Source organism: Streptopelia decaocto (genome assembly GCF_964273445.1).
Source record: "Streptopelia decaocto genome assembly, chromosome: Z".
Taxonomy (NCBI): domain Eukaryota; kingdom Metazoa; phylum Chordata; class Aves; order Columbiformes; family Columbidae; genus Streptopelia; species Streptopelia decaocto.
The window spans coordinates 30,883,565-30,905,939 of record NC_138657.1 but is presented as its reverse complement, the minus strand read 5'-3'; the positions used below and the strand labels follow the sequence as shown (position 1 = coordinate 30,905,939).

Sequence of the window (22,375 nt, the reverse complement as noted above, 5' to 3'; positions counted from 1 at the left end):
TTTACCTTTACTCTCATATACATATACCTACACACATAAATGCAACTCCAAGCATATATTTCTCAGTAAAAAACTGCAATAAAAAGTGAACAGATATTCAGTTCACAGATCTATATCGGGAATTATCTTTCTAACAGTTGAGGGAACTGTTCTACTCCGGTGTTCTTTCAACGAAAAACTTATTTGCCTGAAATTTATTCTGTTTCTCTATAATAATATATTAATAAAAAAGGATTAAAATAAAAAAAACAAAGGGTAAACACGGGAATCCAATTACTGTAAATTCAAAATACAAAACTGTACCTTTGAACTGAAATTCTCAAACTGTTTCCTTTCAAGAGAAATAATTTTGGTGGCCTGTGTAAAATACTTAAAATTTTGAAAATGCTGACTGAATCTTTGATGTCAGGAGTTTGTTTATCACCAGGTCTGTCATGCATGCTCCCAAAAAATTGATATACCACTTGCTTCTTTAGGTTTCACAATATAAGTGCTAAATTTACAGTAAATTACTACACACAATTTTCACATTTTTGCTGGCCCAAACCAGACCATTGGACATTACTTACAGAAATTATCTGGCTTCTTATTTCTTGCAAGTGATTTCGGAGAAGCTTCATGTCTTTAGACCCAGATGCTCCAGCATCTAAGACAAATAACTTGTCTGAAATCTGCAGATCATTTCCAAATCTAAAAGAGAAAAGGTAAGAAATTATTTACTTGGTCCCAAATCTGGTTTTATTTCTTCAGTCTTCAGTCTTAAATAACACAAGAGGTATTTTTCTTCAAGGAATAATGAACAAGTTTAACTACTGATTATGCTATGATGTTTTACTATGACAGACAGTACAGAATCACAGAATCACAGAATAGTTTGGGTTGGAAGGGACCTTCAAAGTTCATCTCATCCAACCCCGGTGCCATGAGCAGGGACATCTTCAACTAGATCAGGTTGCTCAGAGCTCCATCCAGCCTGGCTTTGGATGTTTCCAGGAATGGGGCACCTACCAGCTCTCTGGGCAACCTGGGCCAGTGTTTCATCACCCTTATAGTAAAAAATTTCTTCCTCATGTCTAGCCTGAATCTCCCCTCCTTTAGTTTAAAACCATCACCCCTTGTCCTGTCATAACAGGCACTACTAAAAAGTCTGTCCCCATCTTTCTCATAGGCACCTTTTAAGTACTGAAAGGCCACAACAAGGTCTCCCTGGAGCCTTTTCTTCTGCAGGCTGCACAACCACAACTCTCTCAGCCTGTCCTCATAGGAGGGAGGCAGAATCACCTCCCTTGACCTGCTGGTCACACTACTTTTGATGCAGCCCGGGATACAACTGGCCTTCTGGGCTGCAAGTGCACATTGCTGGCTCACATTCAATTTTTCATCTACTAGTGCCCCCCAAGTCCTTCTCTGCAGGGCTGCTCTCAATCCCTTCATCCCCCAGCCTGTATTGATACTGGGGGTTCCCCCAACCCAGGTACAGGACCTTGCACTTGGCCTTGTTGAACCTCATGAGGTTCCATGGGCCCACTTCTTGAGCTTGTCCAGGTCCCTCTGGACGGCACCCTGTTTCTCGGGCACGTCAACTACACCACTCAGCTTGGTGTCATCCACAAACTTGCTGAGGGTTCACTTGATCCCACTGTCTGTGTCATTGATCAAGATATTAAATAGTACTCATCCCAGTATGGAGTCCTGAGGGACACCACTTGTCACTGGTGTCCATTCAGACATTTTGCCATTGACTGCTACTCTCTGGGTGTGACGAATCAGCCAGTTCCTCAACCACTAAACATTCCACGCATCAAATCCATACCTCTCCAATTTAGAGAGAAGGATGTTGTGGGGGACCATGTCAAAGGCTTTACAGAAGTCCAGACAGACATCATCCATAGCTCTTCCTTCGTCCACTGATGTAGTTACTCCATTGTAGAAGGCCACTAGGTTGGTCAGGCAGGACTTGCCCCTGGTGAAGCCATCATGGCTGTCTCAAATCACCTCCCTGTCCTCCATGTGCCTTAGCATAGCTTCTAGGAGGATCTGTTCCATGATCTTCCCAGGCACAGAGTGGGGTGGACAGGTCAGTAGATCCCAGTGTCCTCCTTTCTACCCTTTTTAAAAATGGTTGCTATGTTTCCCTCTTTCCAGTCACCAGGGACTTCACCTGACTGCCCTGATTTCTCAAATATCATGGAGAGTGGCTTGGCAACTACATCAGCCAATTGCCTCAGGACTCTGGGACGTGTATGATCAGGTCCCATAGACTTATACGTGTTCAGGTTCCTCAGCTGGTCACAAACCTGATCTTCTCTTACACTGGGAGGGACTTTGCTCCCCCAGTCCCTGTCTTGTAGTTCATCCACTGGAGAGGTGTGGGAAGAGAGCTTGCCGGTGAAGACTGAGGCAAAAATACTACCAAGTACCTCAGCCTTCTCACCGTCTGTTTTTACCAGTTTTCTAGTCTTGCTCATCTCAGGGGGTTACGTTTCCTTTGACCTTTTCTGGTTGACACACCTGTAGGAGCCCTTCTTGTTATTCTTGTTCAGCTCCAGCTGCACCTTGGCCTTCCCGACCCCATCTCTGCACAACCGGGCAGTGTCTCTATGTTCTTCCCAGGACATCTGTCCCTGCTTCCACCGCCTGTGCATTTCCTTCTTGCTCTTTAGTTTGACCAGCAGGTCTCCACTCAGCCACGTTGGCCTCTTGCCCTCCTTACCCCATTCCTTACACCTGGGGATCGAGAGCTCTTGTGCTGGATGGAAAACATCTTTTTAGATCTGCCAGATCTGCTCCTTTGTCCCTTTCCTAGGGGGTCGTACTGACTAACTCCTTGAAGAGATGGAAGTTTGTTTTCTTAAAATTCAGGGTCTTGACTTTACTCTTTGCCTGTCCCATATCCCTCAGTGTAGCTGCTCTCAAATTTAGCTTGCTTAAGGCAGCTTGCTAACTGTAATATTTGTAATTTTTTGCAATTCTTCCATAATATAAGCTTGCTGAACATACTCAGTGTATCACAATATCATAAAACTTAAGCCACATAAAAACCTTTTACTTGTTTCTATGTCTTTTAGCACTTCCTCTTTCCAACTGACATGTTTAAACACTACGTATAAATAAACTCCCCACTCACCTGTTCCTGATTTCTTTCAACAAGGACATGTCTTTGTCATACCAAAACTCTCCAACAGGGCGAGGAAGATTCACTATGTCAGCATGTGTGGCGACCAAAACGACACGCAGGGGACTTTTCAGCTTTCCACCAAATGCTAGAAGAGAAACAAGAGCACTCCATCACTAAGAGACAAGCCTGCGGAGATGGCTGCCTTACCGAGCCAGGAAAGCAGCAGTGCATTTTACATTCTTCATACCAATTCCTTTTGCAGTGCATTTACCAATTCTAAGCATAGCCATACTGTGCTTATACACCTGGTGGTTTGGCTGTTATCTGCCTATAGCCTTATCTATATCATGTCCAATTTGAACAGCTAAATTCTTTGATTATTATCAGATATGTCGATATTCTATCACTTCATTGTTTTAACAAAAAATTAATCAAGAACACTAATGATATATCTATTAACTACAAACTATAATAGTGTGAGAAAAAACAGTTGCAAATAACAGCATCTTAAAAGGGTTTCTCATTATCTTTGGATGGTCCTTAATACTACAGGTGCAAAGCAGAGGATTATAAGGGGAACACAAAATGTCTACAACATTCATATGTTGGTATGAATGCTATTTTGCAGTACTTACACAAACAATGACCTCTCACTTAGGTGAGAGTTAAGTAGGAAAGCCTGGCAGACACCATGAAAAAGAATGAGAAAAAAAGATACAAATGGCATGAATGAGGTGACAGGACGGAACACACACTTTTCAATCTTTTCTCAAACTGATCTTCCAGAAAAGAGGAGACATTGTCAGACTGTTTTTTAAGAAGACAGTACATATAATCTTGCTGCTTTTGCCTGACGAAACGTCACATGGGAGAAATATGCTTACGTCACTGAAGTTATCAACAATTAAGAGCTAAAGAATCTTGATTCATTCATAAAATGCCACATCTTCCCAAATCTCTGCATAGCACTTCAAGGTCAATATTTCAAGGTAGTAAGATTTTTTTTTTTTGGCAGCTGAAGGACTTAAAACAAAATGACTGGAAATGCCAAAAGTTTAAGTTTTCTGCTAAATAAGTTACTACGTATTACTTGAGATATTTGTAATAATACAAAACTGAGCTGAGCAGTATATACACTAATTTAAGCAAATCATTTAAATAATGCTGATAATTAGATCAGCAAGAACAATTAACTCAAATTCTAACTTGGTCAAATCAAGAACTAAGTTTCCTTGCTTGACTTATGAAAGCCATGAAATGCTTTCAGCAATTGCAAATCAGCCTGATTTTCAGCCTTGATACTTTAATGCAAATTTCTGTGCTTTTACTTCCAGAAGAAATTTCATGTTGGTTAGATCGAAATGCTCAGATTGTTAACCTTGTGATTTGACCTAAAATGGAAAATGTAAGACATGCAGATGCCTTAAGTGCAAACTGAAGGCCTTGGCTCATCATTATCTGGCTGAGATAAGGCATATAGAATCGAGCAGACAAAAAGAGAGGGAAAATACTCCATGCACTATGTAAGTATTTGATATACTCGTCTGGTGAGTCCCTAGCAGCATTATAAATGTCCATGAATGCTGAGTTAGATCCACTGGCTGGAATAACATTTCGGTTGACAGCACCAAGATGTGTCAGAGCGTGGTTCACCCATGAAAGGGCCACTGTCTGCAGACCAAGGCTCAGCTACAAACACGAACAAGTTACATGGTATCTACACCTAGATCTACACACCTTTTAATGAAAAAAAAGGTATGTAAATTGTTTGCCTGCCAGTAACTTTCAGTTAGAAAGCTTGAATATAAAACAAGCAAACTTACTTAAAACCTGTGCAAAATCTGAGAATATACAAAGTGAAATTTACTATTTTTTTTGTGCACCTTGATGCACCAAAGGTTAATATGTCTGAAGTTCAAATACAGCTCTGGTTACACATACTGAAGTGGCATGCACTGAGAGGTAATGTCACTGCACAAAATCATTCTGTCCTGTTCTTACTGACAAGACTAATTTGTGCTGGCAAACTGTTAATTGGGGTTAGACATAAGCACAATTTAAGCAGTGTGTCTAAACCTGTTTTTAAATGCATCCAACCCTCTGAAACACTTTTCCACACAGCTTATCTGACAAAAACCCTTCATCTGCCATTTACAGATGTAAATCCCAGTGCCACAAGAGGATGCACTGTACATCATGACCATTTCCAGTTGGACTAAGTGGTGTGTACAGCTCTTCAGACTTGTTCCACAGATAAAATTCCCTTTCTCTAAGAAACCCTGTGTAGTTTGTTTGAATGCATGAGGATGAAGACACATAACAGCACTCAACACAGGGGCTGTACAAAGTTGAGAGAGAAACACAAGAACATTAATAGGCAGAAGAACATACCTATTGGATCCTCAGCTGGCACTAATGATTTCAGGAAACTAAGCCAAAAGGTCACTTGGTTTAACTGGATTTCATAAGGCTCCTCAAGACTAAAAAGTACTATGTGAATTGCAGTGGGATCATTTGCAGCAAAATAATCATAACAGCAGAAATATACAGGATTCCCAGAGAATTCCCAGATGCTGAAATCACCAACTCCTGAAAAACAGACAAACAGATGAAGAGATCACACTTTGTCAGTAAGCACAAAGCATCTTTCCACCACGGAAAGACAAACAAAGAAGTTAATTTGATTTAAACTTCACAAAAATAACCTTTATGCATAGGAGAAAACAAGACTGAAAATGCAATCATGAATAAAGAGAAGTTGGGTCCTCAGAATCTGTTGTTCCTCTCTCACATTCACTTCTCTAGGACATCCAGGTGGATGCCACAAGGAAGCACCTGTGTGTCAAATGCGTGCAGTTTTACACATTAAATTGCCCTTTGCCTTGCACAAGAGCAACAGATCTTCTAATTTCCTTGAAAAACAACAATAACGTCCCCCATTCTTTTCCTGCTTACCCGTAAGACCTCAACATTTTTATTAATTTTTCTCCTTAACTTGCCACCACTGGTATTAAAAACAGCTGAAGGGTGTTCTCAAAGAAGCCACTTTGCTTTACAGAATTGTAGCATTCACATCACATTGTTAAATCAGGACTGAAGAATCAGCACATTAATGATCCCAACAGCACCATGCTGCTTTTTGCCATCTCCTTTAGCTTCAGGTAAGAAGAGTATGAGTGTGTTGCACTGTATGGCACTTCCCAGCCTCACCATCTGATTAGGCCAAGTCTGATGCACTTGTACTACCTCTATTTAAATGAATGCTGATTAAGATGCACCTCAGACTTCTAGAAGAAAAGAAGCCAGAAACCTCAAATCTGCTCTTATGAGTACAGCTATTTAGAGTACACCCATATGCACACTTTCCTTCTATATCAAGACAGGACAGAAAAAGAAAAGAAACCTCTTCTGACAGTCTGTTGCACAACTCTGTTTCACTGCAGAATCCGACTTGGTTTCAAATTACACTAAAAGAGGAAATAAGCCTGGGGAAACAAGCAGCTTTAGCTACATGCCAAACTCTTCAGCATCTAGGACAAATGGTTGTCACTGCATGTGCTAGTGTGCATATACTGTATTCATAAACAGGTTTTTCTCTATAAAGTAAAATCTTGATTAATCCTAACTTAGCCTCAAAATTGCAGCGAAGGCATGCACAACATTTTCAGTATTAAGAAGGGACCCCACTGGGAGAGACCTTAAAATCTGTGTAACTATTAGGATGCCTGGTCGTGTATATACACCATTTTATGTGGTCTTCATAGTCAAACACCACATATGTACTTGTGACACTTCTCCTGACTGACCCTTCTCACTGCTAACTTGTTTCAAATGCAAAGCAGTTAGCTTCCTTACAAAAAGAAAAAACTAAGTCAGAAGTTCCACTCATGATGTTTGGTGAGCTCCAGGACTCACCAAACATGCTCCAGCCATGTCATGGGGTGAGAATGGTAGGTCCTTCATACAGCTGGGAACCACTTATATGGTGCAGACACTTGGGTATAGGAGACTAGATCAAATCTGATAAGATTCCCATACAACATACGGTATAGGTGAAGGAGCCTTCATGCTAGCAGCCAGTCTGCCAACTCACTCCTATTATACCAAATCCCTCTTTCCTCCTGTCCCACTTATTCATCACAAGAGCATTTATATGTGATATTGTAAGGATCTGACACATGTGATTCCTATGTGTATTACAGGTACAGAACCTCATGCAGATTTACTTTCTGCTCAAACAAACCAAACCCCACCCGTGCTGGATTCTCAACCACAGTCACTACTATATTAAGTCAGATTTTAAAAAAATTATTTTTAGAAACAAGCAACATGGCGTTAACTGTCCCGCAGCATTAAGGCATGCAGTCCCAGGGCTCTGCTTACCGTGCAAGTAGGCATTTTGAATGTCAATGGCCTTGGTGGACTGGTCATCAGCAGAGAAGTGAGAGTGATGAGCAGGTGAAACGAAAGCTTCTAACACCCCTTTGGTCAGGCCTGGCTCAAACATCATACTACGGCTTCTCACGCTGACATTCTCACAACCAGGATAAAGATTCGTAATGCTCACTGAAACTGGGTCAGGGAAAGGAAAATGAGATTACAAACCATATGAAAATCACAACCCGGTCACTTCAAAATAAGTATGCAAGGCGTAAAAGCTGATTAAGAAAACCAAGTTGCTCTTCAAAGAAAGGAGATGACTACCAAGCTGTGAACATACACAACTACATCCTTATTCTGAATGATGAAAACGAAAATTAATTAGAGTGACCCCATCTAGCACTTCTTGCCTTTTAGCAGATATATCTCGGGGTCGGAAGCAGAGAAGATAAATGCATTATTTGGGAATGAAAGCTTTCATTAGTTAAAGTTCTTCAATGTGGCAAAGATATACTGCTTTTTTAGCTAAGAGCTGTGTTTTTATAGCATGGTTATTTTTATTGGCATGGAAATACTACATTTTCATAAAATTGATTCTTGTATGTAAGGATAAAAATATCACTGTGTAACAACTGTTTCTCGTGAGGTGGGGGAGAAGAGCAGGCCCATAATCAAAATTATTTTTCTAATAAGCAATCTGTTTAGTTCATGTGTGATTCAGATTCCCTAGAAGAGAAATGAAAGGGTTTTTAATGCACTTGCACCATCTAGTGGAGAAAGCAAACACTTCTTTCCTCCACTAGAAGCTGAAGTCCAATATTTGGGTTCTAATACAGAAAGAAACTACCTGTCAGCTGTAAAACTATCATGTTTGATCTTCTAGTGCAACATTTAAATTTTTAGGCTCTTGTAAATAAATACATGGTAACTTGACACACTTGTTTTTACAGAATTTAAACAATCCTCAGCACATAATCAAGTTTGGACCAAAGTGTACTGGTTTAATGTTTATCTGATTATGTCATTCAACTCACAACAGTATTTACATGTTATATGCTGATTTTCATCCAAAAAGAACAGATACTGAAACAAAAAAAACCCCCAAAAATTCAAACATTAAAACAATGCCATACTGGCTTTGTTTGCATAGAACTGCACAAGTTTCTGGCTTTATATCTAGGTAAGCTGCATGCTTCAAAATCACCATGATTTCTATAATTATTTGCCAATATGACTGGCAGTCCTGTCTGATTTTATGATGGTATGAACACATAACACCTATCCTCTGGTTATAGTACCAACCAATATATATTAAAAAAACCCCAAACCTGTCTTTAGTCAAAACTTTCTTGCACCTGCCTCCAGGAAGTGCCTTGAGTGACTTATCTCCCCTTGTGTGGCACAGTAATGTAAGATAAATAAATCAATGGCTCATGTAGTAAATTTCTTTATTCTTTTGTCACAGATGTGAGCCCCTTGTTCTAGGTGAAGAGCAACTGCAAAAACAATCCCTGTGCCAGGTATCTCTTGTCAAGTCACTCCCCAAGTATCTTGTACCTTTGTAAGGTGACTAGAGAGAAAGTAGACATTAATTCTACTACTAGACATGTTCTGACATTACTAAAAAACGAAGGACATCTAAACCTGCAAGTACTATCCAAATGTTTCTAAATAACAAGGTAATCCTGACCCCACCTAAAACTTAAGTAGTAAGGCTACTTCTGAACATCAGTTTAAAGTTGAGCTTCTGAAAGTGATGAGTTAGCTTGTGTGACAAAACAATCCCCAAAATCGTGATAGTAGAATCTGACAACGACAGTGGCATTTCTAGCCTAGGACTTCTTGTGAAAAATAAACAACACTGTTCAGAAGTCCTGTCCTCCACTGTCCAAGTTCACTTATGCAGCATATGAGTAAACAAAACCTTAACTACTCCTACACCCTTCCACACCCATGTTTTTCTTCGCTCTTATTTTAGGTACGAGCCTGCACACAGAGAAGTCAATACCCTCTCTGCTTTGCTTCAGTTTCTTACAAACTAAGCCTGTTCTGCCTTTTGTAGTGTACCCAACAGCTCTTCCTTAGGAGCTACACAGATTAAGAGGAAAATGTTTTCTCATTCAAATGTTACATCTTTGAAGACATACCTGAAGGTTTGGAAGACAAAGGAGATGGGGGAAATCTGGTTGAGTTTGTTGAGGAAAGTCTAGGCCTACGTCTTCGGAAAAAGCTTCGTATCAAGCCACACTTGAGAGACTCCACAAGGGTTGTCTTCCCAGCACCAGAGTATCCGAACAGCTTCAGTTTGATCCGAGGCTGTGGATTCTGCGTGTGCCGCAGCTGCTGGATGAAAAGCCCCCGGTGCGTATCCTAAAATTCAAAGCGAAGAAGAAATTAACATGTGGCAGGGAACTTCTGCCTCACAGCACACTCAAAACCTAAGGTTTAGGTAACTCTTTCTTGCCAGGTTGGTGTTCATCTGGATTAGTTCCTTCATCTGCCTCATCATTCAAGTTATCAGCTACTGGCAGAAGGGAATGGACAGGCAGACAAGGCACAGCTGACAGCTTGCTCTCTAGAGCCACCTTGAGTCTCATGGAAGTCACATGTGACTTCAGGCTCAATATCAGCGAATGGGATCATTTTGACCTCGGATGGAGAGAGCAAAGGTGGAAAAGCTAGCCTTTTTCAGTAGCAATTCTCCTTACCTGTCAGTCACAGCAGCATAAGCAATATCCAGAATTCTATATAATATACATGCAGCATTTAAGAATTTTGCAGTGATGGCTACCACCTGAGCAATCTGAAAAGTCAATGTGCATTTCCCTCCTTCATGTTAACTTTTCTGTAATTCTTGTATTTAGGAGAATTGTACTCTTCCCATTCCCTCCACCAAGTTCTCTTTATTTCCACTTCAGTTCTTTGCAAGATAAATACTGCTTTTCCCAAATCACTCTTGCCTCTCCTTTCCCCATACAATTACTCTTTTTTACCTTAAAATACTTCTCGCGTACTATCCACTTTCCATTTTTCTACCCCTCTACTACAAGTGTACACCCTCCAGGCTGGTTTCCCTCTTTACTCTCAGGCCTAAATAGATCTGCCTCCCTACTTATTTTTCCTCTCACATTTCGCCCTGTGTGCATTCACTGTCTCTTCCACAGCTGCAGTCTCACCCTCCTACACGGGCTTTCCTCAAACCCAATCACATCTCCTACAGAAAAGCTTTCCACTTTGGGCTCCCACATTACCCCTCTGTATCTTGTCTTGTGGTATCTGAAGGATACTCCTTCTCTTCCAGCCAGAAACAGAATTGAAAATGAACAAATAAAATCTGTCTTTACTCTTTGCCCAATAAGAGGCAATCAGACATGGATGCTCTTATTTCCCACACAAGCTGAGTTTGGAAGATCAGCTCAACAAAGGGATGCAGTGCTGGACAGAAAACTATCAAGTGTCTCTCACCACAGAAAGACCTGTTTTAAGGAAACATGAAGATAGCAGAAAGGTGGAAGGGCAAAGGCATCATCCTTCATTCCCTCATTTGGAGATGAGAGAGTAGATGTGTTCTACATTTGTATTGAGTTTAAACTGTAGGATGAGTCATTGAACGAGCACCTACAGCTCCCCCAAATTATAAGCATGCAGCAATTAAGCTGAGAAATTTGACACAAATAGTAGCTCATATAATTCAGTTCCTTCCTCACTAACAGGCATTTATTAAATAAGTTAGTCACAATGTAAATACTGCACACCCTCATAGCTCATACTGAATCCTTTCCAAGAGTCACTATGACAGGACATTCTTCATGTGTGTCCTGTAAGGGACAAAACCCTCCACAGATACTGAAAATAAAACAAGCGTCAGGTACGTTCTCTACTAGATGATATTGACTATTTTGAGGAGTACTACAATATTTGCAATGGTTCGATGTAGTTTATTAATTCCAAGTCATCAGATTCTCAGTTGCAAACTATACTCTGATGAAGTATATAACTGTCATACAGTTTCCCCACATATATAGGCAGGTCTTCAATAATTAAGTAGACTCTGCTATCAAGAAGACAGCTACATCTACTGACGTCTCTTTCAGAAGAGATTTATCTGATCTCCTCCCTTTTGTTCTAGGTCAACTCATATTAATTCCGTATTTATATAATGACTAAAACACAAATTTATCCACCTGCGTGCAGGAACAGGCAACGGTTTGGTATAGGGATATAATTGTGCAAACAGAACCTGTTACAACAAACATTTATAAAAGATACCATTGCAAAGGAAATCAGAACTCTGGCACTTTCTGACATCTTCACCAATACATTTCACAATCTTACAATTATAGATTTACTGAATGACTAAAGGACATGATTCTACTTTACCTTGGAAACGTCTGGTACACACCATATTCTATTGCAGCTCCTAAGTGGTCATTTATTTCAGTTTTCCACAGACCCATTAGCATAGTTAAAACAAGACTGTTTTATCTGCTTGCTACCTGGATTCTCCAGGCAAGTGGTTCCTGAACCTTCGTGGCAGGAGTGATGCTGCCTATCCAGAATAATCAATGCATATCAGATGTGTCAGATTTTCTGCCTTACAACAAGGCCAGATCAGCTTTGTGTTCTGGTTGTAAGGGGATTTGGAGATACTGAAATAGCAGAATTAGAAAAAGACACTGGAAACTTAGGTAACTATGCCACGTGGTATTACAGTTTCCAGAAGAGGCGCAAATCCCTCTTACTTCATAACCCCAGTCTAAATAAAATGGTGATGGTGAGGAAATAAGTCCTCTTGTGGGATACACTAATTCTTAATAGTTTACTTTCCAGTTTCTCCTAAATACTTTGCTAGGCATTGTCAGAGACAGGATAAAATAAATCAATGGTGCAGCCAGGATTAGCCATTTTTCCTAATATGTACATAATAGTTTTAACTGAGGGCATTATTTCATCCTAAAAATGAAGAGGAGGGGACAGGGATGGGGAAAGACATCATTCCAGCATTCCACTACTTTTGCTACAGCTATTTAGAATGGCTTTGATGAATATCTTATTGTACGATTTTCCATGGTCAAACTTTTCTTGGCACCTTAAAAACACAAACACCTCAGTTAAAATTAATGTATTCCCAACCTTTTTAAGTCTTGCAAGCAGACTGGCTACATGTTCATGCTGCTCTGCTCTGGCGAGATCTTCTGCTGTTTTCCCATCCTGTTAAAACACAAATTTTTAGCAGCAGTTTGTTCCTTTTGCCCACAATAAAGAAAATCATGTGCAACACAGCTCGGCTGCTCAAGGCAGTAACAGAATTGCCGTCAGATGCAAGTAATTTCTAGCTATTACATGCTGAACAGATCTAGAAGTTTAAACAGTTCACAAAAAGGGGACACATCAGCATATTCACTCACATGAATAGCAGGTAACTGTTGTTTATTAATGGATAAAGAATGACAGTGGCGTGTGAGCCACTGGAGGTTTCCAGAAAGCAAGAACATTGTAAGGGATGTGGTTTAAATTGCATCAGCAAATATAAAAGAAGCAAAGCTGCCTTCAGCATTCTGGTCTTGCCATTCAATTACCTATGTTTCACAGGTCAGCAGTTTACTATTAAACAGTCTGAAAGAAAAATTGCTCACTACTTTCACTCCTACAACATTAATGCTATTGTTTTATATTTTGGTAACAGGCAACTAATTTATGAACACTTTGCTTCTTTTGCTCCCTCAGTAAGAGCTTTCTCTTATTAAGAAGTAGCACTGGAAAACTAATATATTTTTCTTGAGTTTCTATCTTTGATTTTACTAGTTTTTAATGTGAAACCTGCATTGTCTTAAGTAGTCCCTGAGGTTTCTGTAATTATTATCCCTACATATGAAATAAATATCTTTGACAATGGAGTGTCCACCTACAGAAGCCAAGAAGCACTAGAAGTATTCCAGCAGTTCTCCTGATGGCAGGCTAGCTGCCCAGCCAGGAGACCACTCTTCTCATACAGAAGGAACTTCGGATTAACTGGGATTGGGAGGTTAGGGCCAGCACACGTACTTTGTCTTTGGTCCTCACCTGAGCAATATTGCAGCTACATGCCTCCATGTGGCCATGTATCCCACTGAACAGGTCCCTGACTTCCTTGAATCTGTTTCTTCACTATGGACTTGCCTCACTATCACTATACCCTTGGCTGATCATGGTCAGCGAGCCCAATTCCTGACTTTGACTTAACCTCAGACCTGCTTAATTCTTATGGAGTTGTCTGGTGACCCAAACTCTTGGCTGAAGCTGGTGGCCATCACTGGATCTGCCCTGCTTGCCTTGCTTGGGTACTGTGGGACCAGGCCCTTGTTGGTGAGGACAATGTCACTGCTTGTCTTCTTGTCTGCTCCCCGGTCCGAGCTCACCTTCCCTGATGGAGCAAAACCACAGCAAGGGTGTTGCCTGACAAGCATCATTGTTGAAGTCCATGGTCGTCAGACCACACAGTAAACATGACAGGCAGAAAGGCCTGTGAGTAGGTGAAGGATACGCCAGAGCATTAGCAACAAGCACCAAGTACAGCAGAAAGAACTCTAGGTCAATCTACCCCCAAAAAAACATTTTAAAATGTTGACAATTGACACATGCTAGCATTTCAGCTCACATGTCTGTTGAAAATTAGGCTGGAAGATCAATTTATTGATTGAGAGAACAAGTAGAAAAAGCATTTGCTTCCACGAAAAAGATATTAACAGAACAAAGTTCCCTTTTTTGTCCAAAACTGTGAAGAAGATGAGGCTTTTTAATTCTCTGGATGTCCACTGCAGAACTGTAGAGCACAAGTAATATAATTTGTATACACAAGCAATATAGAAAATGGGTTTCAGTAAGTTATTTTCCTATTCAAGCCTTCTTGAAAAGTACAGGGTATCTATACACTGGAATGGCAATGTGTAAGCATAGCTGGTATTTGAAAAGGGCTTGGTTATAGGATCCATGAAAGCCTATTTCACACTTGGTGGTAATATTTTGTTGCAATTGCTGACTGGATCCTTTGTTGCAAATCAGACAGCTGTGCCTGCAAGAGCTGGTCATGAGTTTAAGTGGCCATTTGCAAGCATTCAACATTTCTAAGCAATCTGACAATTTTGAACTTGGTACAATTTTAGAAACTTCTGTGAGGAGAAGCCAAGAATGTGATGCCAGGTAGCATGTGAGCACAACATAATTTTTAGGGAATATTCAAACACTGGAAATGATTGTATATGCCCAGAACACAAGGCTTGCTAAGGTCACTTCATAACATTCGTCCAATCAAATTAAAAATGCAACTAGTCATAAAATGTGCTTTAGCCTGGGCAGGAGGCAGGGAAATCATACTGCAGCCCAGTTACTGAACAGTGCTGAAAAAGTTAGCTCCCAAGAAATTGCATTCAGAGAGAAGAAAAAGGTAATTAATTAACTCTACTGCAGTGGCTCAGAAAGAGCTGTTAATAAGACTTCTCAGAACAGCTTAAAATGGACCTAGCAAACTAATGCAAAACTGAAATGCTTTTAAAATCACCACATACACTTCCTCTCTTCCTCCTTTTCCCTTTTCTCTGCCACAACACAACCAGAGTAATGGATAGTTATGTATATTCAGTTTGCCAGATTTAGTATCAGCATAATTTACTTCAGTATCTCCTTCAAACTCATCTAAACTAAAGGGAGAAAAAGTACTTTTATCTTGGAAGGACAGTGTCCACGGAGGTAATTATACCAACAAAGCCATCATAGTGTAAATGAAGAGACACAGCTCCACAACTGTCCCATCACCTATTTGTTCTATCTTATCTCTAGAGTACGTAGTACTGAAAATATGGATACACAATGGGACATAGAGGAAAAAAAAAAAGGAAAAAAAAAAAAGAAAAAAGGGACTAAAGACTAAACCAGGTGACAAACAAAAATCTCTAAAACTCCCCACAAAGTCCACTGCATGCGTATTTCCTTATTACCAACAGGGGACACAGCAATCTGCAATCCAGTAGTTATCAAAAAGTCATTTTTAGATGCTAAGCTTGTTCAGGCCTCCTGTTGCATGAGATTCACAGTGGAAAAAACCACAGTGCTAAATGTACAGAAAAACAACAAAAATGTTCATATTTTCTATCAAATGGGTAAAGAAAATGAAACAGAAGTTTTCTCCTACTTCCCTCCATTTCAGCCACCTCAGGGATACCTTGTAAGGAAGAGCTTTGAAAAACTTGGACTCAACTAAAATCTAATAAGAACATAATTTCAATAGAGAAATAGTTACTTCTGAGCAAAATGCATCTGTTGTGGTGATAGCAATGTAAACTGATTCAATGCGTCTTAAAATAAAACACAGGTAATGGTGTGTATGATGCCTATAATGTATGTATGAGGTGTGCATAACAAAAACCACTTCATTCCTGCTGTGGATATGCCAGCTGGGAGAAGGACATTTCTCACCTTAGTGAGAAGGAAAAATACCTTCAGTGGTGCTAACTGGAGGCAGTGGTGCTGACTGATCTGTCATAAATTATTTGTTTTACAAGGGCAGTTGCATGCTAGTTCACTCATCCATGCACCCACAGATCTCCCACAATGAAAACAAAGATTTAATTCCCTGAAAGCAAGAAAAATATTTAAGATATATATGATACATTTGTATGGTAACTTTATGTGATGTGAAATGATGTACATCTTAATGACAGTGGTGCACTGCGTCTACAGAAAGCACAGCGCTACCAGTAGTTCTTGGGTGAAGAAATTCTTAATTGTAGGTTAAGTGGTAGCTGTACTGTGCTTTAATCAGTTTCAAATGCAGTTGTAAGAAGGAACAAGTGGACAACAGGGAACGTTTTTCATGCTATGGACATACAACAGCCTAACATTTTTTTTTTCTTAAATTTCAAAATGTAATTATATTAAACAATTCTCCTTTTTTCCTTCTCCTCTTAGAGATGAATTAGTTTCCTACTATCATACATCAAAGAAGCAAGAAGCGTAACAGTGTCTCTCAATACTTACACAGGTTAAAGCTTCTACATTGGCACCAGTAAGACACAGGAACCGGACAACATCAAGAATGCCATTGTTTGCTGCCAGATGTAAAGGTGTTCTTCCATACTAGCATGGGGAAAAAAGTGTCATCACGTTAGCCAAAGAACTTCACTCCAAATTTCATGACTAATAATCAAACTTATTGTACAACTACATATAAGCAAAGGTCTTGCAAAAGCTGTAAGAAAAAATACTTTTGATTACAGCTTAAGCACAAGTGCTTAAACCTCATTTAAAAACAAAGGCTAGATCAACTACTTAAAAAACGGGAAAATATTTTATAGGAAAAGCCCCAACAACTGCGGAGGAATCCTTTAAAGTTTTTTGGCTATATTTGAGAATGTCTTTCTAGTTACCAATACATTTAATTGCATTTTGCTTAATTAAATATGAACCAGTTAAGCAACACTAAGTCCTTAACCTTTAAAGCTCTGGATTCTATTTCAATCTAAGTATTGCTGAAGATTATGCATCTGCAGTCTCCTCCCTTCCACCAAAGGAATGAAAGGGACGAATGCAGTAAGTCAGCCTGAAAGAATCTGTGCTTTCAGTGACACAGGGAAAGTGCTGTAAGTATTGCTTCCCAATTTTTGCTTTTCCCCCTGAGTATTTCCACTGACAACAGGTCCTCATGGCATCCACTTCTTGTCTTCCATGATCAGAGCTACTGTTGTAAATAGCACTACTATGTATTCTCTGTTGACAACTTCCCTTACTCTTACTTCACATATTTTCATGCTTTCAGTACCGCTCCCCCCATTTCAATCCTACGTTCAGAAGCAAACTCTCAAAATTATTTAATGAAAGAGTATTTGAAAGCAAAGCTAACTTTCAGACAGCTGGAAACTGAAAAGATGTCCCAGCACCTCAAAACTCTACACCTCAATGTAAATAGAATTCTGTTGTGTATCAGGGATAGTGCGGCCAGCAGGATCAGGGCAGTGATCGTCCCCCAGGAAAGACACTGAGGTGCTGGAGAGAGTTCAGAGAGAAGCAATGAAGCTGGTGAAGTGTCTGGAGCACAAGTTTGATGAGGAGCGGCTGAGGGAGCTGGGGCTGTTTAGCCTGGAGAAAAGGAGGCTGAGGGGAGACCTTATCACTGTCTGCAACTACCTGACAGGAGGTTGTAGCATGGAGGGTGTTGGTCTCTTCTCCCAAGTAGCAAGTGATAGGACAAGAGGAAATGGCCTCAAGTTGCGCCAGGGGAGGTTTATGTTGGATATGAGGAAAAATTTGTTCATGGAAAGGGTTGTCAGGCATTGGAACAGGCTGCCCAGGGAAGTGGTGGAGTCATCATCCCAGGAGGTATTTAAAAGGTGTGCAGATGTGGCACTTAGGGACATGGTTTAGTGGTGGACTTGGCAGTGTTAGGTTTACACTTGGACTTCATGATCATGAGGGTCTTTTCCAACCTAAATGATTCTGTGATTCTATGATTCTAAATAAATGTGTATAATCTTCTACTGCAGTCTGTGGAAGAAATAAATGGTGCCTCCAATTTGTATTATGTATATGTGGGACAACGCCAGATGTGAGTACCAAGGATAAGCTGTTGTGTTAAAGCACTTCCATTACGGGGCTGAAGAGGACCACCAGAAATAGAGATTCTTTATTTTATTAGACCCTTTCAGATAAAGAACATTCTAAAAATCACTTTAGTATAAATGACTCCTAAAAAAATAATGGGACACAGACTTTAACCACAGCTTCTGTGGCCACAGCACTCTCCATTATGAAGAGAGATGCTAACCCAAACTTGTGCTGCTTTAACTCACCTTCCTCAAAATGCATTCTTATCTGTGGATCTGGATTTAATTGCCTAGTCAATGAGGTTTAGGGTCAGAGGAAGGACTGGGGAGCTCATTATTGCAAGTTTTTTCACTTGGCACTTGATGATTTTAATTATTAAAATCAAAACTGATTGCACTGGACAACCCTCAAGACAAAAAGCCTCACAACTTTTTTCAGGTGGATACTACAGGGAAGGTCAGTGCTTTGGTAATTAATCAAAGTGTTAGTTTGAAATGTTATTGCCAGTATATGTACTTTTCCAGAAAAACAAAGAAGCTAGAACATCTGAATGAAACACGCTGCAGATAGCAACCTAAATACTCCTATGAATAAAGTCTAAAGTTTGTAGTATATAAAAATTAAGTAGGGCAGAGGAAGACCCTCAGCGCTAAATATCAACCCTAAGACCCACTGCCTCTCAGCAGAACCTGAAGGCTGAACTTAACCTGTTCAAACTGACCAAAGCAAAGTTTCCTGAAACAGCTTACTTTTCTCTTAAAGGCCTCTAGGAGGTAAGCCAGAATGTTAAACCTGTAAAGTGTCACGTTTGATTATCTCATACACTGCAGCACTAGCACAACAGAAGAAGCAAACATGTCACCAGTATGTCAAAGTTTACAGACCGGCTATTACACATTCTCTGTGGAAAAGCACTTACAACAATTTTGGACAGTTCACATTTTTAGCAGTAACCCAATGATATGTACTGGAATCAACATTTCTAGGGTTACAACGTTTACCAAGTGTTTCTGCAATTGTCACGTGTCTGTGAAATGATGATCAATGAGAAGGCTCCCAAAAAGCATCTTACTCAGATTGCTGACTTCAACTTTTGAAAATAATTTTATGTTTAACATTTTCATTCTGAGGATTCCTGTACCCTGCCAGTGACACTTTGTTTATTAGATAAATTAAAGCTATTCTACTTTGAGGTAAATGATTGATTGGGATTTATTTTAATAAGTCAACTCAATGAAGATAAACATAAACCAGCCAATATGACACTTATTTTTATAACAGAGAATAAAATCTGCAGTTGAGTTAAATCCCTTGTAAAATGACAGTGCAGATCTTTCCACATAATTTGGAAGAATTCAAAGCAGATTTTTCACAAAATGTACCAGTCTTCATTTCTGTATATAAATCACTGTTACTAAATCACATCAAACCAAGGCCAGCAGCAATGCATTTCACCTGTTGTTCAGTGCTTTGATGTAATCTGCACAAAGCAAATCTATACAGCTAGGGAAGAACGTTGGCATATATGTCAACATTAGATTTGAGTGGTAAAATTCACTTGGGCTCTTTCTTCATGTATCTTTAACCACCTATCCACTGAAACAGGTAAATTTGTGAGGTGAGTCATTTAATACTTCGCCTTTGGCCACTTCAAGAGGTAAAAAAAGGAAACACATTTTTCATACCGGAGAACTGGAAAAGGTCATCTGATCAACAGGTGAGCTATTAAACAAAGTAGTTCAGTACCCGTATTCCATTTACCTTATTAGTGACGTCCAAATTACAACTTGCTTCACAGAGTGCCATCACAATAGGAACATTCCCATCTTTGCAGGCCACGTGCAAGGGGGTGTTGCCATGTCTGTCTTGGAAATCTACAAAACATCCTTGACTGATGAGAGTTTTAACTACTTCTATTTGACATCTTCGCACAGCAAGGTGGAGGGCTATATGACCATCCTGAAATCACAAGATAACTTGTGAGATACAAAAATGCTAAACATCAAAGTGTGTTGCAGAGTCACAATCATCTCATGTAAACGGGTGCATCTCCTTGCCTCAAGAATCACAATGTTTTCTATCTTTATTTTGAGGGTGGGGACAGGGAGATGCATAGTATTTGTCAGAACAAATCAGCTATGGGATGAAAGCAAATTTCTGTTAAGCCACTGGGCTTTGCAGTGGAATGGATGAAATGTAAATACACATTCTCTACTGATGACTTCCCTAGGAGGTGGGAGAGTGAACAGCTCTAACAACCAGCTGCATAGTGTAAACTTCTCTAGCGTTTATTGACAGAAGTCAGTGATGCAAAAGTCATGCAATCTGTTCAGTGATCAGTAACTTCAGAGACTGAGCTTTCTTTCTTTGTGGAACAATTTAAAGAGACAATGTGACTGGAAAAAAACAATTTAACTCTTTTAGAAGTGAAAGTATTTTTCTGAATTTGCTTTAATAACTATTTATCAGCAATAAAGGTGGCTAAAAGGACAAGCATACCAGAAGTCCAGGCAATAAAACAGAAATAGGTGGAAATAGGTGTGATTTATCCAACCCATAAGAATCAAAGGCAAACAGCAAATTTATCCTTTTTCTTTGAAGTTAATAGTTTGCTGCCAATTACAGAACCCAATGTTCCTGACATTTTCATACAGTGTTACTCATAAGGTGATAATTGATAAGGTGGTAATGAATCAGCAAAAACCCAAATGTGGAAGAATAATTCGGGGGCAACTTTAGAGACTTACTGGTGTCATAAATAGCCTCTGTGTGAACTGCTCGGAAAACCCACATCATGGAAACAATGCTGGCTTGCAGCATTCAAATGAAGCAATTCAGAGATACGGCTCTGAAGCAATCCAGAGATACCTATGATCTCTGGATGTAATTTGTGATCAAAACCAACTCAAACTAACCTTGTCTGTTGCATCAAGGTCAGCCCCGTGTTCCGCCAAGCATTCGACAATATCGTGGTAACCCCTAGCAGATGCTGTCAGGAGCGGAGTCTCCCCTTCCTTGTTTTTAATGTTCACATTGCAACCTGCTTCACAGAGTGCTTTGGCAACAGAGTAGTAGCCATGCCAAGCAGCACAGTGCAGTGGGGTTTCTTCTTCCTATCAAATGGAAAATAAAAAAAAAAAAACACAACAGACCTGAACCAAACGCCAGGAGGAAGAATTCCCCAGCTTAACTTAGAAAGACAGAAAGATGACTTGAAAGAAGAGAAGACAGTCTACGAGGTAAGCCCTTTAAAAAGATGTTGTGATTTCTAATACTGACATTCTCAAAGCAAGGATAACTCAAGCCAATACAGCAAGCACTAAATTTGCAGCATTACCTGGATCCTGAGAGTCAGTATTTCTCACCATAAAACTAACTACCAACAAACACCTTGGATGTCAGCAACCTTAGTTTAAATGCCTCCATGCTCTTGAAGCTAACTACCTTGGTTCTCTGACCTGAAAACTGATCCTTATTCACATGCATCTTCTACATACTGTGTGCTGAGGGACTAATCCAGTATTTAAAACAGATCGCTCACCAAGGAGATGCATATCCCACTAGACTTGCAGTTTAAGGCAGATCACTCTGACTACCATGTTCAAAAGACACATCCTAATGAGTCAGGAGTATAGGCAGTGACCTGGGTACTTAGAAACCCAAGTTCTTTAAATGCATAACACAACAAGCCTTTGAAATGGCAACCATTTTGAGTTTAGTTATCACTGGAGTTCTAATTTGCTTTTTGCTTGAACCCAGGAGGCTTCAAAATATTCACCTTCAATCTCCTTGCACTTTGTAACAGTTATGTGGAACATCATTAAGGAAGTCAAATGTTTTACAAAAACATGCCATTGAAAGTAGCCCACTGAAAAGCAGAGAAGATTAAAACCCACCAAAAAAGTAATTCTGTCAGAGTCTGAGAAATGGGATACCTTTCTGTACCTGGCAAATATACACCAGGAGACAATCCATGCTAATATTATAATATCAGAGCACTTGGCCTGTATTCAAGATTTCTGTGAAAACTGAGGAAAAAGAAATAGCCAAATAGCACATCCTATGGTCCCTCAGCCTGCTGCTGCTCGAACAACATAAAGATAGTCCTAAAGGATGCAGCACTTGGGAAGGCTTGTGGAACCCACACACACAGTTCAATTTGGGTCAAATGGATTTTTTTTTTCTGTTAAGCCTTTTCTTTCCTGTTTTCTTACAAGAGTTCAGAGCTCTAAAGAAGCCCTCTTGAGCCCTCCTCTCATTTCCAAAAATGAGTGCTTAACACTTCAGAAAAATCCTGTGATG

General features: G+C 39.8%; 1 protein-coding gene across 1 annotated transcript in view; it reads right to left on the bottom strand.

The window, feature by feature from the left end:
• DAPK1 (death associated protein kinase 1) overlaps positions 1–22,375 on the bottom strand; it is a 91,279-nt gene that overhangs the window by 4,152 nt on the left and 64,752 nt on the right. Inside the window, exons 16-24 of the mRNA XM_082075288.1 lie at positions 20,989–21,186; positions 19,835–20,032; positions 16,511–16,609; positions 12,632–12,709; positions 9,646–9,868; positions 7,502–7,690; positions 5,510–5,707; positions 3,128–3,263; positions 570–690 (exon numbers count right to left, since the gene is read on the bottom strand). Of these exons, the coding sequence (XP_081931414.1) occupies positions 570–690; positions 3,128–3,263; positions 5,510–5,707; positions 7,502–7,690; positions 9,646–9,868; positions 12,632–12,709; positions 16,511–16,609; positions 19,835–20,032; positions 20,989–21,186 (1,440 nt within the window). The remainder of the gene's footprint in view (positions 1–569; positions 691–3,127; positions 3,264–5,509; positions 5,708–7,501; positions 7,691–9,645; positions 9,869–12,631; positions 12,710–16,510; positions 16,610–19,834; positions 20,033–20,988; positions 21,187–22,375) is intronic.